The sequence below is a fragment of the Lonchura striata genome, chromosome 1, assembly GCF_050655825.1.
Source record: "Lonchura striata isolate lonStrDom1 chromosome 1, ASM5065582v1, whole genome shotgun sequence".
In the NCBI taxonomy this organism is placed as follows: Eukaryota; Metazoa; Chordata; class Aves; order Passeriformes; family Estrildidae; genus Lonchura; species Lonchura striata.
Genome location: NC_140703.1, coordinates 61,295,785 through 61,319,008, shown reverse-complemented (window position 1 = coordinate 61,319,008; position 23,224 = coordinate 61,295,785). Strand labels below are relative to the sequence as shown.

Sequence of the window (23,224 nt, the reverse complement as noted above, 5' to 3'; positions counted from 1 at the left end):
GCTTTCAAGTTCTGACTATGAACATGGATTATATATAAAAGCTTTAGATAAACATTGCCAAATATAAACAGAATTTCAATCCTCTGACATATAACAAAATTAAGAAAAGAACAGTAAAATATGTCTAAATTTATTTGTTTACTTTTACATATGTGTATATATATGTGCACATATATAAAACATATATTACATATGCAATTATATATGTATTATATAATATAAATGTGCAATTTTATATAATAGATATTACAATATGTTCTATTATGTTACATATGTTATATATAGGTATGTTTGTATGTATGCATTAAAAAATGAAAGGATAAAAAGTCACAAGAAACCTACAACCTTTTGGCAAAAGAGTCCTGGATTGTCTACATGAAAATCACAAGCCAGTTTGCAAGTACAGTTTTAGGTGATTCAGACATCACACACTAAATCAGGACATGCAGATTAGGATAATCTGCTAGTAATTACAGTTGGTGCACTGTGAGTGAAGTGGGTAGGGGCAGAAACAGGCTGTAAGGCATGTAAAGAACCTTATGGTGAAATGTTTCTTAGGAGTTGAAAGAAAGAAGGGGGAAAAGGTACCTGAAAGTATTTTAAAGGCTCACTGAAAATAATATCCAAAAATGAGTTTACTACCCCCACTAAATTATCAATCACTATATGCATCAGTCTTCACTTTCTGAATCACTATCCCTCACAGCAAAGCTGTTTGAAGAACAGGAGGAAAATTAAGATATAAACTTTGACTGATTATCCTGTCTACCTTGCTTGTTGGTAAACTATAGCAAACAGAATAATCTATGCTTTGAGAAACCTTATTTACAGGCATCTGTAAAACAATATAGAGATAAATTACTTGTGCCTCTGTTTATAAAATTAATTTCTAAAAATATCCATAGAGCCATTTAAAAAAAAAGTCATTATGCTTTATTATGAACATTTTGCTGAAATGGACATAACAGAAGACAATGGACAGTAAAAATTCATGGAATATATTTTCAATAAAAAAAAAACAGCAAGACAATAGAGCTTGAACTGAAACATCCTCCTCAAATAAGAGTTATTATCCAAACTATATACTACTACTATTAAAATCAAGTGAGAGGAGCAGTTCATTAAATTTCTTGCTGGTTTTGCCCAGAAGGTTAAGTCTATTTAATGCTACTTACATCATCTTCTTTGGTTCCTCCCCAGAAATTAGTCCCACCAGCATAGCTGGGAATGTTTAGCACAGCTATACCCTGCAGGCTTGGAAGGGGAATGTACTGTCCATCACACTGTAAGGGATAAAAGCTCCTTCAGTACATAAATAATACAATAAAGGTAATTAGTAAAGAGTAATTTTTAGCACATGAAGCTTCAACAGAGCTACCTCCATGCACTGAAGCGCCTCTAAAACAAACCTCTTCTTTCCAATCTTAGCACTGACTTTTGCAGAGGTGAAAAATATGTAGATTTACATGCTGCATTACCTACAAGCAGTGGTGCTCCATGAGTCTTAAAAGAAACATTTTCACATCCCTTTTATGAAATTTCTCATGCACTTTGACCTTGGTCTGTCCATCAAAGATTAAAAATCTTTTTGCAATAAGGTAACCAATCTCTCTGAGTGCACACAGTAAGATTGCCAAGGACATTACAAAAAGATTCATTTATACATTCAGGAACCAGTCTTCCATCCTATACCAGCATTCCCAAAATTGCAATTGCGACTTGTTATTTAGTCAAATCCATTTAAGCTAGGGGTGGGGAGGAGGGGGAGTGAGTGTCAAGAATATCCAAGAATATTTCTGGCATAGCCACAAACATGTGGTTAGCTGTCAGTGTCTGCATGTATTGTTGACTTCCTGTAAGAATAACTTCACTCTTGTCCCAGAAGTGCAAAGACAAATCTAGGACTGACCCCACAGGTGTCACCCTGGGAGATGGGAGTTGTTGATTTTGCAGTAAGAGGTGGCTCTTATTTCCAACCATCCAGTCTACTTCTTACTGCCTTACCTCCCAAAACAAATAAACAACTCCATGTCCTGCTCAACATGATCATGGCATGACATCAGTGTTACTTTTGACCAAGAGTAAGTTTACGGACATCAGTGAAATCACTCTTGGCTTACAGAGTACAACTGCCTGCAGGGGGAGGCACAGTGATCTCAAACCACTCCACTGGGAGTCAAAAGTGCAGCCCTGCAGCAGTGCCACAGGCATGGAATTGAAGCAAGTTAGAAACACAAGTCCCAGGTGTCACTTTATGGACCATGAAGTTGCAGGTCAAGCTGCCTTTAATGAAGGTTGCTAGATGACTGCACATTAACAGTCCACAGAAAGATCTTAAAATTATACAAATGAAAAAGAAAATCTAAATAAATAAGGACAAAATCTGTAGCATCTTTATCAGGAAGAGAAAGAGATGCAAAATATTTCCAGAATGTGCTTCGTGCTATCTTTTTGTGATTTAATCTTAGCAGAAAGACAGACTGTTACATTTTAATCAAGATGTGTCAGTATCCAAAATATGGTATGATATTAATAGATGCTGCACAGCAAAATAGATTTGTATTACAGTAGAAGTCTGCTTCTAGTGCCTGAATATGCAGACATATGCAAGACAACAGTAAATGTGAAATTTTTATTTGCTGACTTACTTACAGGAATATTTAAAAAAAAAATTATGGAAAGGTCAGCAATATTATTGAATCTTATTTGAATCCAATTCAAAAGATCCTTAAATTAGAATTCTATCTGCAGTATACATAACGTTCTCTCCTGGCATTATATTTGCTAACTACTGCATAATTCCTTGATAATTACTCAATCCTTAGCTAACAGCAATCTGTCACTACCAGACAAAATCCTCCTAAATCTCAGAGTGAGAAGAGCTCCAGTAACATAAAATTATTCTTTTAACTTAAAAAGTTACCCTCATATAAATATCTTAAACTTCTATATGAAATGTTAGCATGAAATAAGAAGTATATATGTTCTCTGTCAAAATCCACCTTAGATATTCTTTGGGTGAAAAGAACAGTAACCATCCTGTAGTCTTTTTCTGCATTTGGGAATCATTTATATCACCTTTAAGTTCCCATGTCGAAGACATATTTTATGTTAGAACTTAAAAGCCAAAAAAATAACTATGTTTAGACATGGAATTTGTTGTTGCTTTGATAATATCTTGCTTTTTTTTTGTGAATACTAGAGAAAGTCTCTACTGATGTAGCTGGGCTTCTTGTGATGCATATTCAGAATCCCCGCTCTTTTGTCAGTAATATTTTATTATTTGCAGCCTCTTCCTATATGTGTAGCTTTTAGAGACTTTAAATTGAACCTGAAGGATTAAGACTCCTTATCTCTTTTCTTCTTGTTATTTCATGGTCATTTCTGTGGTTGACCTTAAGACCTGGTCTATCTTTTGATACAGTGAACATTAAGAAATATATCCCACCTACACAATATATCATAATTTTTCAACACAGTAATTACAAAAACATAATTTTGTGATCTTAAAGTACTGACATTTTACTCCAAAACATGACTTGGAAGACCAACTTTTACACAGCACATCTTTACACAGTGCCATTGAGGTCAGCTTGGGTTGATGTAAGAACGATAACAGGGTTCAAAACTAAACACTAATTCTTCACTGCACATTGAGCAAGCAGCTCTCTCCATAAATAAAATTTACCTCAAGTTGAACTTTTTGTTCTAAGTTCTTGTAAGTTCTTTGCAATAGCTCTTTTGTGCCAAGAACTCCATACCACATCATGTTTTTCGTCCGACTTCTGAAAGCAGGCAAAACAAGATTCACATATTGATATACACATATTACTGTGTCTTGTATTTATAAAAAAAAAAAATAAGAAATTCATATAAAGGGGTAAAGGGAAAAGAAAAGAGTGGAAACATCTTGGCTCTGTTACTGACAGAGTAATTATATTACCTGCATTTTTCAGGGTGCTCTTCTCGCTTGTTATTAAATTCTAGTGAAATTTTTGCATCTAACCCAATTCCAAAGTAGTTGTTCATGACACATTTTTCTGAATAACCCTCCCTGTAAGAGGCAAAGAGAAAATCAGGTGTACATTTGTACAGAACCTGGATACACAAACATCTTTGACCAAAATTGTGATTGGTCACAAAACAGAGTAAGAACTAAAATACTTCAAGAGATCTTTCCTCTAAATCTTCCTCAGTAAATTGGTTTGGGCTGGAAAATCCAGCTCTGAAAGATTAGCATCCTCCTCCTCCAATTGAGCAAGGGATAAGTGAGCAAATGTCTCCCCTTATTTTCAGCTGCTGCTGCAAAAAATTGCACTGCTCATTAACTAACCCAGTACAATCCCACTTGTTTTCAGACATTGAGGACTACTGCCAAACGATGGCAAACAAGAACTTCATAATGCAAAAAAATAAGACGCTACAAAAAAGTAATAAGGATGCCCTTAGGGAAAGCAAAATAGTACATTTATAAAAAAAATATATTTCTTACAAGGAATCTGGATCCGGGTCAATAAACGGCGTAGCACCAAATGGATCGATGTTTGCTAGCAACATTTTGCTAATAATTGAACTTCCTGCAATGGAAGCAGCTAGACCAGCCCTTAAACCTGATTAGAAAAGAAAAAAAAAAAAAAAAAAAAGCAACAAAACAAGACAGAAAGAAAATAATAAAAAAAAATTGTATTTGATAAATAGACAAACATATAATATAAGCCACATTCTGAGAAACAAAATTTATTAAATCTGTACAGGGAAAAATTGTGATTCTATCTCAATTTTTACTACAACTGATTATCTTTTCAGGTCTTTGGCTTTCTTAAGCAGAAAGGCAGCTATGCTGCATTGTGGTGGCTCTCTCAGGTACCACCATGGAGAAAGAAAAAAAAAAACCAAAAAAAAATTTAGGGTTTCAGGCCAACACTTACTAGCTGGTATAGTAACCAAATGGGTGACCTAATATCCAAAAAGACTGCTAAAGCTTTTCATTCAGTTTAATCTTCATCTCCTAACTGTCCATGATTTTTCTTTTGTCCCATCCTTTGGAAGCATACATAAGGAATATTCTTACCATTTTTATAACTGGCAGAGCCATAGTTTAACTTAATTTGTGAAAAGATCATGGCCTCAACATGCCTACTTCGACTAATATTAATTTCACTCTACAAAACACTCTGTAATTCATGCAAACAAAGCAAAGTACTAACAGCTTTCACTTAAATCTGACTAAAGAAAAAACTAAGCTTGGTTCCACCATGTTTTAGCTATACTAATAAAGTTAATTAAAACAGAGTTTTACTAGTGTTCTCTAATATTAATTCCATTTGTAGCAGAACAGATAATTTTTCATCTGTCAATTGAATTTAGGTAAGAACAGTTTTCCAACTGTTTTACAGAGCAGCTTTGTGTGGTTTCAGTTATCCACTTCCAGAGAGATATCCACAGACAGTTCTTATTCAGAGAGTTGAACTTTACACAGCTTTGTCCCTCAGCCTCTTCATCCTAATGCATTGATTGGGATAAATGATAGAACAATTTGGGGGTACCTGTGGATGAAAACTTGGATGTGACCTGGCAATGTGAGCTTGTGGCCCAGAAAGTCAAACATGTCCTGGGCTGCATCCAAAGCAGCACGGCCAGCAGGGCAAGGGAGGGGATTCTGCCCCTCTGCTCTCTCTGGTGACATCCCACCTGCAGTGCTGCATCCAGCTCTGGGCTCCCCAATATAAGAAGGACATGGACATGCTGAACAAGTCCACTGAGGGCCCTAAAGGTGATCAAAGGGCTGGAGCACGTCTCCTGTGAAGAAAGGCTGAGAGAGCTAGGGTTGTTCAGCCTGGAGAGGAGAAGGCCCCAGGGAGAATTTATTGTGCCCTTTCAAAATATAGAGCAGGTTTTTACAAGAAAGATTGAGACCTTTCACCAGGGCCTGCAATGACAGGAGAAAGGGCAGTGGTTTTAAACTCAAATAGTATAGGTTTAGATTGGACAAAAGGAGGAAAATGTTTGGGATGAGGGTAATGAGACATGGGAATCAGTTGCCCAGAGAAGCTGTATAAGCCCCACTACTGCAAGCATCCAAGGTCAGGCTGAATGCTTTTCTGAGCATCCTGACCTAGTGAAAGGTGTCAATGCCCATGACAGAGCACTGTACTAGATCATCTTTAGAGGTCTCTTCCAACCCTAACCATTTGGCAGTTCTATGATCGTGAGTCTTACTTTTCACCCTCCGGAATGAAATGCAACATTTCTGCCACTTCTGGTGTTGTGCCAAATGATCAGAAATATTCTACATTTTTATGCATTTTCTCCTATACAGTATCACACTAAGATGTGTATGTCAGTTCAAATGAATTCAGGGCATGAAATAAAAGTCATTATTTGACAGCAAGCTTACCTGGGCAGATAATCCTCGTGTTAAGTACTGGGAGGTTTTCCTTGCTTGCTGCCAAAGCTGGAGCAGAGAAAGAACCTGTCTGAGAATGGATACCTCGGCTTGTACGTCTGTCAGGAGATCTTGGTGCAGTTTTAGCTGTGCAGAAAAAACAGAAGTAAGAACACTAATTAGACCTATTATGACATTACCAATACATAATTTTTACAGCCCTGAAAATACAACAGAAGCATTAATTTAATCTTGTACCACTCCATGACAAAAGTCCTTCTCCCTTACACCACAGTTTTTCTTCTAAATACAATAAGAAAACTCAGAAACAGATGAAGTGACAAACAGCAATTAGAATGAGCAAGTGTGCATGGCACTTCACATGACGAATTCCCAATTTATACTTCAAGCTAACAGCAGAAGTATTATATATATTAAATGCAAATATGTTAATAGAATGTATTATATCCATCTTAAAATGCAACAGTATTTAACACTGCAGTAAGCTTCTGATAAACATATTACTGAAATAATTAAATTTAAATTTAGATTTCATCTATGTTTACTTATAAGTATACACATATTATACAGTATATTATCATTTATAACAATTTTAATATAGGTAGTTCCATGGCCTGTAGGTTAGAAAATATTTCTCATCAACACCTACACTATTTTCTTCAGTCAGTTAAAATGGGCCCATGCCTGCATCAGATGCTGAAAAAAAATCACAAAAAACTCTGAAATCTTTATTTACAGCCAAACTAAAAACTGCAAGGAAAGAGAAAAAAGCCATGTTCACCTTTGTCTTCTGCATTTAGAGAGATTGTGGGGGGCATCAGTTTCCAATCATATTTTTTCACAGAAAAACTCAGAAAACAAACAAGCCAGCAATTTCCCCAAATAATTAACTTATTTATTAAAATTCTTTGGAAGCTGGATCAGTGAAACCTTGACAGGTATCAATGTTTAGTAGCTGTTATTGACAAAGGCTCAGGAAAAGGAAAGGGAAGAAAATCAAGGGGAAAGAGAAGATATTCACAAAGAGTAACTGGAAGCTCAGTGAGGCCAGTTATCCTTTGGCTGCCTCTGGAGGTGACAATGAAGGATCGGCTTTGCAGAGGGCTGACCTGGGGTGCAGTCATTTACTTTCCTGGCAGAACTGGTTTCATGCAGTCTCAGAGAATATGCCAGTGCCTGCTTCAGCCTGAGGAAGTTAATCTTTGTGCAATTCACCCCCATCAGACACCGGTACCCCAAGGAAAAAAGTTTGGGTATTACCAAATGCTTTGTTACAGCATTTCCATGCGCATGTAGAAAACTCTGGCACAACAGATGGTCACAGACAGACACTACTTGGCTATCTCTGCTCCAAATTATCTCACATGTTAAAACTACTTCAGCTTAGGACAACACCAAACTTTACCATCTGAAGAAGCTCAGAACAAAAAAAAATAAATTATTTCAAGATAATGTGATTTTTCCTCTCAAAAGATGAAAACTAATACAGCAAAAATAGAATTAGTAGGACTAGCACCAAGACAACAGCAGGGAAACAGCACCAGGAATGTGGTGGGAAGCATAGAATGCATCCTTTTCAGTGGCAGGAGTGAGACAAATCAGGTCATGTCAATCATAACTTAGCCTAAGAGTAACATGGGTGTACTGTATGAAGATACTAATGGAAAGAAAATGTTGAGTGGGAAAATCTAGAGATAAAAGGAATAACTAGAACAAGAGTTTAGACATTGTGTTCACATCACTTCAGGCCAGGATTTGCCCATTGACAGGAATTTTTTAAAGTTATGATAATCTAACATAGAACTGTAAGTGGAATGGCAAATTCTTCACTTTCTTGAATCCATGAGTAAGATGACACACCTTTCTGAATGACTTGCTGGAGTCAAACAGAAATTATTATACGCAAGACAAGGAAAAGTGGGTAAATTTTTCTGGATTGTTTTATATTAAAGGACTGACCAAGTGGACTAAAAGTCATCTCCTTCTGACTTTAACAGCTGCATAACAGCCACAGCATTTTTCACAAAATGCTACAACATTGCATGGTAGCAATACAACACATTGATATGTATAAATGCATGAGAAAACACTGTAATAATGTGAAAAAAAAAAAGTAATAAAACCAGCAAGTGACATCTAACAAGAGTCATTAAATATTTAGATGAATGTATTAACATAAGAAAAAATATTATCTTCATCAAATGACCAGGAAGATCCTTGGAGGGTAAAATATAATACTTAGAAGAAAATTTACATTCATTTTTCATAATACTACTGAAAAATTCACAACACTGTTCACACAGTCTGTTCTCTCTGTACTTGCAAACAAGGCAGTTGTATTAAATAGGAAAATCAGCAGAGCAGCTGTTCTTTATTTGACAGATGAGACTCACGGGAATAACTGCAATAAAGATAAACTTTTGCTGTGAATGCTCTGATAAAAACAACAGAGCCCTAATGAGTAAAACTGATGTTTCAGTGCAGATAATTGAATTCATGTTCCATGCTTTGTCCCTAAACATTTATCGTCCAGTGACAGCATTAATATGCACTCTATTCCACACACATAAGAATAATACAGCTCCCCATTAGATGCAGAAATTATACCATCAAGAAACAAGGAGTTCAATAAATTTCTAGACCTCAAATCTTTATTATACAGTTATGGCAGTAGGATTGGATAATTTGTAGGGCTAGCATCCTCTATCGGCTGCTACTGAAAAGGGACAACCAAAAGGCATTGATTCCTATACCTAAGAGAAAATAAAACTGACCAGTGAAGAGACAATCACTGGAGAAAGCCTGATGTGTTTCTGGAGAAACCGTGAGATCCTGGGTCAACAGCCCAGTGTCTCATTTCCAAAGTAGGACTTACAGACACAGCAGCAGCTTCAGAGCAGAGCCTTGTGAGGACAATTTTTGAGGATTTTAGTGTGGGTTGGGGTGAAAAAAGGAGATGCAAATCCCAAAATACTTCTCTCATTTTAACCCAAGAAGTTGCTCACCAAGCATCTAGAGGATCAACTTTGATACCACCAGCTACCATTGTTTCTCTATGACTCACAGATCATCTTGTGGCCTCACCAGGAGTGTATCATTGTCCATTTTGATAATATAGAAAAGACTGAAATTTCCACTGCTAAGATGCAGCTTTCCAAAAATTTCTATGTAGCTTGAGAATCTCAGTCTACAACTGAGACATGCTATTGCCACCATCACCGAGGCTCTAGTCTTTGCTCAGGTTCATGTAGAAAGGTGAGTGTAAACACTGGATTAAATTCAGGCATTTCTCTCCCTAACAAGTGCCTTCTCAACTTTGTAAATGCATTCCACAAGACTGTTCATCTATTATTTCCCAGATTTTCCACTTAACTTTTATTTATTTAAATCTATTAGAATTTGTGATTAGTTTCCAGTCAAACAGGATGCTAGTATTTCTAATTACAGAACTAACTATGCTCCAAATACAACTAAAAGGAGATGGAATATTTCTATTTCATTCCTAAATTACTCACTTGATGGAGACTCAAGTTCCTTTGTATCTTCCTCTTTTTCCTCTTCTTTGGATTCATCCAATTCTTTGCTGTACTCTACTGGAGATTGGTTCACTTGTTCTTCACTATGAGCATTCTGCTCATCCACAACTGTTATTAAGAGAAAAGTCAAAGTTTCAAGGATTCTAAAGAAAAACTGCATACATTGAAATAACCACTTTTTTATAGCTTTTAGTTTTAAAATATCAACAAAAGATTTCTACTGTCAATTCAGTGAAAAAGTCAGCCAGTTCTTTACCAGCTGATAAAGATTTGCTGTCATTTTGTGGAGGCTAATAGTTAAAAGAAACGCTTCTTATATGTGCACACACATATACAGAAAAGTAGTCACACCTGCAGAGTCATCAACATTCAAACAAGCTGCATTTCTTTTCCTTGCAGCTTGTAATAAGCACATAATATTATCTATGTAAGAATATAGGAATCAAATTTTATAATGAAAACTTATTCCAGTTAGACAAACAAACAGACATCATTATCCTATCCTATTCTACCAGTCTGGATCAAAATGTTGCTGATGTGCACCTTTTTCTGCTTGTTCAATGATCTGCCTCACAGCCTTCTTTAAGCTGTTTGCTCGGAGCATTAACTGTTGCCTTGGTTTGAAGAGCTTCTGGGAAGACTTTGAGACACACTCTGCTAATTGCTCTTTACTTTCAGACAAGGATTCTTCACTTGAGAACTCCTCTGGTTCTTCTTCCACAATGGGGGGAGCAATGCCTGGGAGAATGGGAGCAGCCTGGGCTTCTGTGTGAAGAGCCTGGAGCAATAGGTCCAGCTTTTCATTTAGCTCTGAGCACTAAGACAAAGTGGAAAAGACACACACACAGTAAAAGAAGTTCCACAGTGAACATGTGAATATTTTCAGGAAATATAGTACTAGATTACATTTGAAACTGCAGGTGTCATCAGTGTCTATGTAATTCCTTGTGCAAAATCCAAAACAAGGTTCAGTGTTTCAGAATATCAGATTATGAGTGGGTCTGCACGGGCTTTTTGCAGACCCTGTGACATTCACTCAGATTAGAGCAATTATAATACAAACCCCCTACACTTAGATTCAAAAAATACTCCATGCTAAACTCAGCCTGCCCCATAACTGTATGGATTGCATCCTACCCCTCTCCCAATGACTTGCAGCACAGAAAACCACCAGAGGTTTGCCCATACATGTTTTTTCAGGACCCCAATTTTGAGAGGTATCTATCAGCTGTTAGACTGAGACACATGGGTTTTTTTTTTGCAATACAACTGTATATTTTAGCAAGTGAGTTGTCACAGAGCAAATGGCTCAATCCAGAATCAGACTCTGTCAAATGCCTCTCCCCAGGACTAAGTAACTGTTCTCTCTAGGTACACAGGAAAAGAAAGGATTTTCTGTGCCTAAGAGAAAGAAAACACTCTCTGGCCTTGGATCAGTTAAAAACTAATTTTCTAAAATGTGCACCAGATAGAAACGTGAACCACAAATTGCCACTTAGAAAGTACATTTTCTGACTCTGGATTGCCAAGGATTTTGTTTTCTTCTTTTCAGCTCATGTAAATTTTGTATCTCATACCAAATCCTTCTGTTGTTTTCTTTCCCAATGTTTTTGCAACATGAGCTCTGTATTTTGCAGCTTAAACCACTATTTTTAACATTGTGGTCTATCTCCCCTTCATTCTTGCAGCATACTCTTCATTATCCCATTGTTTTCCTGTAGCTAACTTAATCCCTAGAAGTATAACTAATGCAAAAAGAAATCCTTTTATCTCTATGTATGGTACCATGAACTTTATCCTTTATGAAGAAAGAAAGTGTAAACAGTTTAAAGAGATTTCAGAGTTTAAAGGTGGTTTGGAAATAATTAACTCTATGCAATAAAAAGAGAAGAATTTTGAACCCATTGGTTGAAATAAAAGCCAAACTAGAGCAATGTGAAAATTAAACATCCATGAGCTATAAACCTTAAGAACCCAACAACTTTAAACCTGAATGTAGTCATAGTCTTACTTTAATGGCCATGGCATCAGCTTCCTCCGCATTTTCCATTGGTTTTTCATAAGTCTTCCCTATTTTGGCAACAAAATCCTTTACAGTTTCACATAATATTCTTCAGGTAAAAAAAAGGAGAGGGAAGAAATCAAATGAAATTAAATATATATGTTTTGAATATTTAATTCTTATGGCAATTTATTTATATGCACACTCCTATGAATCATTCTTACTGGAAACTGAACTCCATGATTATACTTGCAAATCAGATGACACTCTTTTCCATAGCTTCCAAAATTGAACTGATAAGCTTTAAAACAAAGCATATCAGCTTTTTCACTTAACCCTTGGCACACTTTATATCTCAGCCTCTTATCTGAAATAAACATGACTGATTTTATCCACTCCCTTGCTTGTATACCTTCCCTAGGAGAAAACTTAGCAAACTTGCATTCCCTTTGGTAACTTCAAACGCAGTCTTGAAATTCACATGCAAAGTTGGAACTGAAAAATGATGGAGAAAATCTACTGACTTTAAGGAAGCACTTCTTAGATGAAAGCATATGGCCACACACATCCCATTGCACAGCTCATGCTTTTGAAGCATATCTGCACAAATTACAGTGGCTGCAACGAATTTTCACTGCATAAATCCAAAAAAGACTTGGTTCTTGTTAATGGTTCTTGTTACTGGTTCTTAGTCACTGCAGACAGACAGCAAACTTACTAATGAGGTGAGGATAATTACTTACTACTGTTCATTTTGGTGTATTTTTCTGATAAATTAAACAGATTTAACGAGGTACAACACCAATTTAGAATCTGGAGTTAATAATATCCTGCAGTTTAATTTTCTACATGTGCTATGTATAGTTTAAAAATAAAATTTTGTTAGCTTGCTTTCATGAGAAAAAAAAAGGTGTGATGACATTCAGAGGTATTTTTAAAGATTCTATGACTGGTCTTTTGCATATTGCAAAACATAAGATTTTTTCATAGAGAAGGTATACACAGAACAGTTCTGATTTCAGATGATGCCCATGATTTGTCAAATTTATCTCATTTCAAAATGTTTCAGTTTGGGGAAAAAATCCCATTAATGTCCTAGATCAGCATTGAACTAAGGGCTACAACAAAGCTACCTAAGTTAAAGCTCTGCTTCATACTGGTGAAATTGTTTGTCCTCTAAATATATGCTTTACAAAAAATAGCCAGAAGAAATGCAGTGTGAAGGAGATCACATCTATGCATTAGTAACAGTAAGTTTTAACAGTAAGCCGTGCACTGATTTGGAATGATTTAACAACATTTTACATAGATATTGTGCAATTACTTTTTAAATTTAGTATTAAGCCATCCATTACAACTGTACCATCTAAAAATTTTGCAGAAAAGAACATCCACTCTAAAATATATAAATCAAGATATATTAAGCCAAGCCAGTTGGCCATCCATAAGAAAATCAGGCTTAGACAGAATGCTATTATGGTGATGATGTTACACAAGGAATTTATCCCCCACATAGTACATAAAGCTGATTGACTCACTTGGCAGAGGATATGACAACTGAATGCTGATCAGAATTGAGAATTTTTGCAAGATGAGCAGCAACTGAATCCTCATAAGCAGATATCTGAAAATAGAGAGAAAAGAATCTTCAATTTCCATACATTCCAGCAGTTTAACACCAAGTAGTGAGTTTAAACACCACAAAAATAGCAGGATTTCCATTTCAGATCTAACACAAGAGCAATTGTCTGACAATGAAGATTCTATGCACATACTGTATTTTTTGTATCAGATGTTTAATATTCAAAGTTAGACTGCATCGGAGAACTTGATTCACAGTTCTTTTCCTCCTGTAGAAAAAACATTAAGTTATTTCTAGGCTAAAATCAGTCTTTGAGAAAGAAAAGAATCTACCTTCTCAGATTTATAACAACCTACATTTTTATAATCTAATATTTTTTACTTCTAAATTAAGCAAAGCTTTCCTCAAACAAATTGCCCAATAAAAACAAGTCTAAAGTTTGCAGTTATAATCTGGAATTTTCACTTTATTGTCAGGTGGGCTCTCACTTCCCAAGAACTATAACTGACAAAGACTGTCAAAATGGTATAATGTTATTAAAACCAGTCCTCAAGGAGCAAACCATTTAGGGCTTATTCTTTGCAAGAATATTAAAAATGACAAATTACAAAATACTCAGGAACTGGAGTACTGGATCAAAAATGCATCTTCACACATCATATCCTATCTGAACATAGCTCATCCAATCCTCAATTTTAAAAGAAAATTCTAACAAAATTCCAAATCCAAAGCTAAAAATAAATGCAGTTCTGACAGCACCATTTAAGAATCTCTTGAAACCTCTTAGCATGCTTTTGTCTTTGATTTTGAGCAGGCAGATACACCACTTCAGTTTCTTTCTCCTAAAACCCAGCCTTCATTGTAGGACTCTGACATTGAATGAGTTTTCATTTCAAAGGAGAAAACAAAACATATGCATCTGATCTGTAAGAATGAACTACTGTTTTTCAAACATCAGTACAAGATTTCTGGAAACCAAGTGGAATTAGTCTCCTGAAACTGCAGGAGGAATGAAAGGGTAAAAGAAAAGAATCAAATATGTACTTCTATTTGCTTTTCAAACTGTAGTATAATCCGACACCTACTATAAGGTTAATTATTATTTTTTCTGAAATAGCCTAATTCAGTAAACAATGCAAAAAAAACCATTAAAAAAAGATATTTAACAGGGTAATCAAAAGCAAATGGTTTTGTCCAACTCAAGTATTGACAGATAATATAGCCTACAGAATACATTTTCCAAAAAAACAGTTTTATATGAGCAAGCAGTTCCTTCCATTTTCAGAAGGGGCTAAAAAAGTTTCAAAGCCAGAAATAACTGGAACAAAATGATGATGAAGACACACTTGAAAATTTTAAATTAGAGGCAATAAAGCCTTAATCTGCATTGCTGACACCAGAAGCAGAGCTGTGTGCAAAGCAACCCCCTTAAGATTCCAGCCTTTTTGTATCTCTATATCCAGCAATCCATCAAAGGTTATAACCTCCTTGCCAATTAAAAGAGCCTGAATTATTAAATTGTTCAAGAGACTGCTGATTAATTATGGCTTCTCAAGTACTTTTGAGCTACAGTTGATATGCATTAACTTTCTTGGGAATATATTATTTTCTCATTTTCAGTCAGACTTTTCATGCCAATTAATTTGATTAAAGCATCTCCTTCTCTCAGAATTGAAACCTTATCAGCTAGTACAAGCACAAATCTAGTCTGGAAGACAGACTTAGCTTGTTTTTGATGATGCTTAGGATTTTGAGCTCTCTCAGTGAACAAAAAGAAAGTTGGGTGATATCACCTGATCAGACTCCGGCTGCAAAACACTTGTGTCTTTCTTTAGGAATACAACCCTTACCTCCAAAATGCTGGGGGCTTTTTCTCAATGCTTAATCCAAACTCAACATAGCAGTCATTTGCTTATATGTATTAAAAAATATATTGTAAGTATTTATAATATTATGTTTTTAGTAATTTTATAAGTATTTTTATAGTAATTTTATAAGTATTTATGTACATTATCATAGTATATATATTATTGTACAGTAACATAGCTGTAAATTATATACACAATTATACTATTATATACACAATTATGCTGTGTATACACAATTATATACACAATTATACTACTATATACAAAATTATATATTATATATACACTCGTATATAAGAATTATCTAAAATATATAGTATTATTCTATTTCATAATAATATGACATTAGATTACATTCTTGTTTAACCTGTTTTAAATTAATTTTCTAATAGATATTAAAATATACATATATATTCAGGAAGAAATTTTTCAGACAGCTTTGCTAGAAACTCCTTACCTTCCTTCCTCCTAGGAAAATAATATAGAACTGGAAACCTTCCTTACTTGAGATACACAGCAAGAAAAGGCCTTAATTCAATTCAGTTAGCAGATCACAAAGATCTGTTTTTCACACAAATGCTTCAATTATGGCTATTGTCACCCCAGAAGCTCCAAGTTAAATACACAAAACAAAAGTAAAAGTGCACCTGGCACTCCTCTGATTCTTCTGCAGTCGCAGGAAGAATAGAAGGCTTTGCTGGTAATTTCAGTTCATATGACATTATACTCCACCTGAAAGAAACATAAATTCCCAGTCTTAGTTTTACACTCTCTCCACTGTATTAACAAAAAGAAAATTCACTGTCATACCCCAGAATAGCTACATATAAAAAAAAGCTAGTTTAATTTGTAGTTGTAAACTATATGGGTGGAATAATTACAGAGATTAAAGAGATATTAAATTAGAGATTAAAGGTAATAATTTGTTTTATTACTCAGATTATTTTTTAGTGATTTGATTATCAGCCTCATCTGTGAAAATCTCATGGGACATTCAATATAAGGAATAAAGATTTTCTGGAAAAAAACATTCACATTATAAAAGAATTTGTGTAAACATACAGCAGAAGTCAAAGGAAACTAGACATCTTCCTAGAGAAAAATCTTTAACATGACATTAGCTTTCCATCTCAACTAGAGGAGGCAGGCATGAAAACAAAGCAAATGATAAAATGTCTTCTTTGATGTATATATATTTTTTTGTGTGGTACAGGACAGCACTTGACAGCACAGACAGTGTGAAACCACTAATAGCAACAACATCCTTCAAAGCTGGCTGAAAAGAGCAAGTAATCATTGGAGATGGGCCTTGGGAGCAAGTCAACTGAAATTAGACCAAAACATGAAACAGAGTGCTTTTTTCACTATGGAAAAAGGGAAATATGATTTAAGCTACAAGTTTTTCAGAATCTGAGGATCAGTAATAAGCATTTCTTGACATACTTTGCAATCAAGTAAAGCAATCAAGCAGTCTGCAGAAAAGCTTAAAATATAAAAAAGGCTTTTTTCTCTATTTCATTTAAATAACCTAAAGTAAAATCCCTTATGATGACACTCAAGTGTTTGGAACTAGAGCAAGGAAAGAGACACACACATGAAAGAAAGGAATAGTGTAAGAAATACTCCTCTCAGAAGCAGTGCTAGACTTCCATTGGAACAACACAACTATCGTCATCTCTGTTTTTTGGGTTTTTTTTTAATGGGAATTGCTGCCTTCCTTTATGGATGAAAATTATACGAAACAAGAAGTGGGACTATCTCATTTTTTTTAACTAAGAAACTGCCTCAAACAAAAATATTAGTCATGGGTCTAATTAGCTCAGCATCTTATCAACAGTTGATGCCTCAGGAAAGGGTGAAAGCACACAAAGTGAGTTTTCCCCACATTCAAGGACAGAGAGCTCAGGTGTTTTCTAAATAAAGATGTCACCATTAATGGTGTTTAATAAGCATACATGGAGCCCCTAAAATTGCTCAAATCAGTTTTGAATCTAAATAATTTCTTAATGCTCACAACTTCTTGTAACAGGCAGTTATGCAGCTCCTTCCGCCATGCAATAAGCTGTCAACTTTTGAACATATTTGGACAGCACACTTCCCAGTCCCATCAACCACTCATCCCTCTGACTCTTTAGTTTAAAAAGCAGCCTAAAGAGCTGTCCCCATCACAACTGCAGCTTCCTTCATGATTAAGACCTGCACTCAAAAAGCAATCCCACTGAACACCAAGTCACCAAGATGGATTTTAGGCCATCAGAAACCCAAATAAATACAATTTAAATCTCATAGTAAATGATGCATATGCACATTTAGGTTTACCTGTCTAACATTTTTGTGCTGGCTCGTTCTAGTTTTTCCAAAATCTGAGGAAGTTGTGTATCATCATCACAGGATCCTCCCCAACCAAGGACACGAGCAAGGTCATTTCCAGTACCAAGGGGTAACACTCCTAACTGACACTGAAACACAACACAGGAACAAACCTACTATTAAAAACTAGAAAGAAAATACAAGTGGTTACAAATGCTTGTTATTTCAATCAACAAATGTTAATTTCATAGCTGATGTCTAAAGCCTGTAAATCAAATTGTGCTATTCTGCTAAAACTTGTCCAGTTTATAAAAGTGAAAACTTTCATTAAACAGTAACTATTGATTTTGCTCCATACACAGAGATACAACAAAAAAACAAGTTAAGGAAAAGGTAAGCACAAAAAATTCAGCCTAGTCAGTCTAGGCAAGGAAAGTAAATATGCACACTTGCCTGCTTGTGCAAGCTGAGCTTATCAATTTCTGACAAGACCCAACCCACGCTTCCATCGCCACCACACACAAGAATCCTGAAGTTGTCAAACTTCTGAAATAACCGCAAACTGCAGAGAAAATGCAGAGCTAGTTACAACCATTAGCGAGAGAGCAGTGACATTCATTAGCAATTGTTACAAGAAAATATTGTGCACAGCATCTTTATGATCCTTTTATTGTTGTGGGGTATGGGGATACAACCATCTATTTAATTAACCTATCTGCAACCCATCTGTCGCTGTATGTTCCACTTATACTGACATTTCTGATAAATAACATGCCAAGTTATTCTTTAAAAAAATCCCTTGATATTGTTTTCAGGATTTTATAAGTCTGATTTTATTAATATTAATAAAAAAAATTTAAGTAATAAAATTGCAACTGTTCCATGCTTCTCACTTCAGCCAGAAGCATAATGCACCACTGGGGATTTTTCACAAGAAGAGGGTAAGACACAATGACAGGATGTGCTCCACAATATGAGTGGGCTTTTGTGACCACAAGGCTAACTAAATGTAACTAAAGGACCATTGAGAGCAATTCTTAAACATAAGGAGATCATAAAAATATACGACAAATAGTACAAGTATTTAATATTATATCCTTAAAACCATATGCTGCTTTCACTGCGTATTGCTCTTCCTCTGTTCTCTGACTTTTAACACCTCCATGGATAGTACAGAAAAGGAGGACAAGAGAGACAGAAAATGCAAAAAGGTAAGACAGAGGAAAAGGAAATGAGATGTGAAGAAGCAGGCAAAAGGTAAAAAAACAACAGGGACTTAAAAAAAAAAAAAAAGAAAAAAAAGGTTGGAAAGTATAAACTCTTAAAATAATAACAACAAAGATATTTATTTTTAATGCATGTTATTTCCCAGAATATGTATAATTTCTGAACCATTTCTATTCTAAAAAGCAACATATCAAGATCACAAGTTTTTAAAGTATTTCTATTTTTTCTAGAGAAAATAAAGTCACTTGAATGCGATGGACACATACCTATTCAGAACAAAAGAAGCAGACATTTAAGGGGAAAAAATGTTGATACCAGAGCAATTTATCCTATCCTGAGAAAAAGGAGAAAACCCCTAGAAATACACTGTCTCATAGCATGCACTTCTGGTTTTTAGATCAACTAGAAAAAAAGAAAGCATCAGTGTGACCTGATGGACTACTGCTAAGGACCTCTCCTTGGAAACTGTTTGGGAGAAGTACTTAAAAGCACCCAACATGAACTGAAATTTCTGTCCAAAATCAAAGTGAGCCACCTCAGTCATGACAGAGCTAGATGAAGGGAGAGAATTTGCAAACATATTTTTCAGGTTGCCTCCTTTCAAAGACTGTCTAATCATTTAAGACAAATGTTACATGTCATGATTACATGAACAAAATGCTAGCTAAAAGTGACTTGGATTCAGCTCAGATTATCAGGGTTATGATGAAAAGAATATTACAACTTAGAGTTAATATTATGTGTCCATAACACAGTACTAATTGTTATAACCCACAGCTGTAATCAATTATATTTGTATTATTTATGCGTTGTTTGAACTGATTTTTTGTGGATTTGCTTCATCTACTTTTTATCATTAAGGATAATTCTGCATCTTTAGGAGTACAAAAATTAGTGCTTCTAGTTGCTATAACTGATATTATTAGGCCATTTAACCACATCACTATATCTGAGTGGAAATGAGTTAGGCAACAGAAATATGGGCATGAATTTTACCTTAACAAATGTGCAAAAATAATTGAGTTGAGGACACCACTATGCAAATTTTATTGCTATCTCTCCAACAATCCACTCTTAGATTTCAGGGAGCCTGGTGGTTTTGTGTTCTTGATCCAAATTCTTTGGGATGATAATTTTCTTGACTATTTGCATATGTTGCATAAACCATATTTTGGGTTTACTTTTCAAATGAAAAATTTTTCATGTACTTGTCTGTTAACCCACTGCAGACCCCGCTGCTGACATTTGTGTTCATAATTTTAAAAGGTACAGAGCACATTTAAACAATAGTCTTATTCCACAGCTACATACAAAAAGGTCGAGGAATATGAGAATTATGCATGTGAAATGGAAGAAAAGAACCTGGGCAACTGTGCAAAAGGCAAAATCAAAGTTCCTGTGATACAGGAAAACATCTGAACATCTGTAACAGTTTTGAGCCTTACCAGTTAACAGAAGTCAAAGCTGGCTGAGTGCTTTTGGTTTTGAATTTTTGAGCTTTCTAGAAGGAAACTGTTATCCTACAAACCCTTCATGCACTGGAATTTATTTTGAAACTCTGTTGTCCCTTAGATTTTAATTAGGAAGCCAGAGTAGATATTGGTGACAGAATTACAGCAACAAGGGGATATAACAGTATCGAGCAAGGGACCACAACACTATACTTTGCACCTAATTCCCTTGTGGAAAGGCTTGCTCAAGGTTTCCAAGGTCATTACCCTAAGTGAGGTCCTCCATTCATTAAATCGAAGACCTGAGCTGGATTTAACGACTGTTTGAATCGACGAAGAAACTTTACTCCCTGATTGTCTCCACTCTTTGAGTTAACAAAAACTAAAAGAGGACTGGCACAGGATGGCGGGCATGTGGCTTTCCAGAAACCTGTAAACATAGTTAGAAAGAATGAAATAAATAAGGTTTCCTAATATGAACAACACAAAAAGAAATCATGGGAAAGAGGAAGATAGGGATGAAGGACAAAAGGAGTACATTTTTTTCATGCAAAATATAAATGCTAAATTGAGTATTAGTCCTGCAAAGAAAACATAATTGCATAAGATTTACCAATTCTTTTTTTGTTTGTTTGTTTCTGATATTTTCAGTGCCTATATTTAGTAAAATCCTGAAGACAATAGCTTTATTGTTTTTCAAGTGCTATTAACCTTTTAGAATACTTACGAAGTCTCATCTTCACAGATTAACACATAATTGAATATATATATTTCAGTTACAAGTGTTTGGTTTTCAATCTTATTTTGCTTTAACTTTACTGGGTTGAACTGGATCATTCATATCTGTATGAGCTTTTTAAGAGTACTCACAGATTTTAAAAGTTACTTGTACTCAGTTCCTCCCAGGCAAGACTTCCCATAGGAGCCTTTTTTCAGACTAAGGTTATACTATTCAGTATAACAGAATCACTGAACAACAGAAGACCTTCAGCTGTGATTCAAAGCTTATTAAGGCCAGTGCAGGTCTTAACTAATTACAGCAGGCTCTCTACAAGGTCTTTAGTCAGCAGCACTAATGGACACTGTTGTCACTAACATGACCAGTCCATGGAGGTAATGGTTTCCCAGCAACACTCCAAAGCCAGACATCACATGTATAGGTTTTGACATTTGTCTCCGGCAGGATTAAAATGATTATGTTGTTTTCAATTACTAAAAAAAATACTAAAGCTACAAATAAAAAATTTCATTAAGGGATGCTAATTTAATTCCACATTATCATAATGTCTAATTTCAAATAAGGTTTGATTAATTAATTTAAATGCCAAGAAAACTAATTTCACATATTGAACAATCTTCCTGGCATGAGCAATAAATGACAGCATGATGTCTAAGACACCACAAAGCAAATAAATAGAGTGAATACATACAGCATACACAATCACTTCTACTAACTTCATGTAACAAAATTCATTTAATTGCATTCAAGATGTTGGTCTACTTTACCATTGACACAAACTATAAAATTTTGTGATACTTCTTTTTTAAATCCACTCTCTGCCTTGAAGTGCCATTTCCCACTGTTGATGTGTCTCTATCCCGGACCATCAAAAAGCATCTCTGAGTTTTGAGAATTTGCTGGGTTTTATCTGTGCATTGCAGAATTTTTACACTGCTTATCTTTAAAAAAAAATAAATTAGAGAAGCTATGGAAGCAATTCCTCCCTTAAGCCTGGTAAAGTAGTTGTTGGATCTGAGCTGTTCAGCTAACTTATCTCTGCATAATGCAAAATTATCCAAAATTTGAGAAGTCACAGAAGGAGTGGTGTATGCCAGGCTGGCGTCAGCCCTCTTCATCTAAGGACTCCGATCATTCACTTGAGATTTTTCTAAGGGTCATAAGTAAAATGGAAGTAAATTTCTCCTGGGGCAACTTTAAAAACATGACAGTTGAATAACTCTCTAAAAACCTGCACAGAAAATTATACTTCTCTCTAAATTTGCAGACAGCATTCACCTGCTCAGCAGAAGGATTTTAGCCTTGTTTATTTGCATGGATCTCAATAGGTACTGGCAGCCTATTGAGGTACCACAGAGGTACCACTGAACACACTACAGTACTACGTACCATCAGAGTCTATACTGTTTAGTGCTGTTGGAGGGATGATCGATACCTTACATTGGCCAAGTGGACATTTACGAGGGTACAGATCTTTACAGGCCGTGTGAACCTACAAAAGAGACAAAAAATTGTTTTCCTTCAGTGGAATTTTGAGGTGAAAATACAACTGATACTATGTTATCTATGTAACAAAAATGGACTCAATATTTAGGTGTGGAGGGAAAAGGAGTGAGACTAGGAAAAACCCCAAGTGTTCAACCACAGAGCCTTGTTACTAATTCAACAACACATTCTTTTGGAGAACTTCAGCTACCCCTATAGCAGATAAGAATCATCCTTTCAAGGGAATCACTTGCCCTCATCCACAAGGAAGGAAGAAGCATATTCCCAGCATCTGTGCTGATGACAGCAGGCAAAACAATAGCTCTGAACTTGCCTGGTCCACTGGGGCCATTCTGGAAGACATATCTGCATTAAAACTAGCACATCTACCAAGCCAGACCCATCTCCCAATGTTGGGTCACATAAACCCCATATTGCAAAGGTCTTTTCCTCAGACATTGGAAAGAGAGACACATGCAGAGGTGGTAGCATTTCATCTAAATTTCAAGTTACCTCTGGAGATGCCAATCATTTTCTATGGCTCATTCACAGAACCTTGGACATCTATATGCCAGAAGCTTCAAAAATAAATAAACTACTGCCTTGCATAAGAAACTC

At 35.5% G+C, this 23,224-nt stretch overlaps 1 protein-coding gene across 6 annotated transcripts in view; it reads right to left on the bottom strand.

Annotated features, from left to right (window-relative positions):
• Positions 1-23,224, bottom strand: part of DGKH (diacylglycerol kinase eta) — a 144,563-nt gene that overhangs the window by 18,002 nt on the left and 103,337 nt on the right. For all 6 annotated transcript variants that reach the window (XM_021530816.4, XM_021530817.4, XM_085577055.1 and 3 more), the window contains 14 exons: positions 22,511-22,613; positions 20,650-20,812; positions 18,158-18,266; positions 17,714-17,853; positions 16,042-16,126; positions 13,483-13,568; positions 11,954-12,053; positions 10,486-10,759; positions 9,922-10,050; positions 6,398-6,532; positions 4,493-4,610; positions 3,944-4,054; positions 3,689-3,785; positions 1,176-1,283 (listed from right to left, as the gene is read on the bottom strand). In XM_021530816.4, the coding sequence (XP_021386491.2) occupies positions 1,176-1,283; positions 3,689-3,785; positions 3,944-4,054; positions 4,493-4,610; positions 6,398-6,532; positions 9,922-10,050; positions 10,486-10,759; positions 11,954-12,053; positions 13,483-13,568; positions 16,042-16,126; positions 17,714-17,853; positions 18,158-18,266; positions 20,650-20,812; positions 22,511-22,613 (1,758 nt within the window). The remainder of the gene's footprint in view (positions 1-1,175; positions 1,284-3,688; positions 3,786-3,943; positions 4,055-4,492; positions 4,611-6,397; positions 6,533-9,921; positions 10,051-10,485; positions 10,760-11,953; positions 12,054-13,482; positions 13,569-16,041; positions 16,127-17,713; positions 17,854-18,157; positions 18,267-20,649; positions 20,813-22,510; positions 22,614-23,224) is intronic.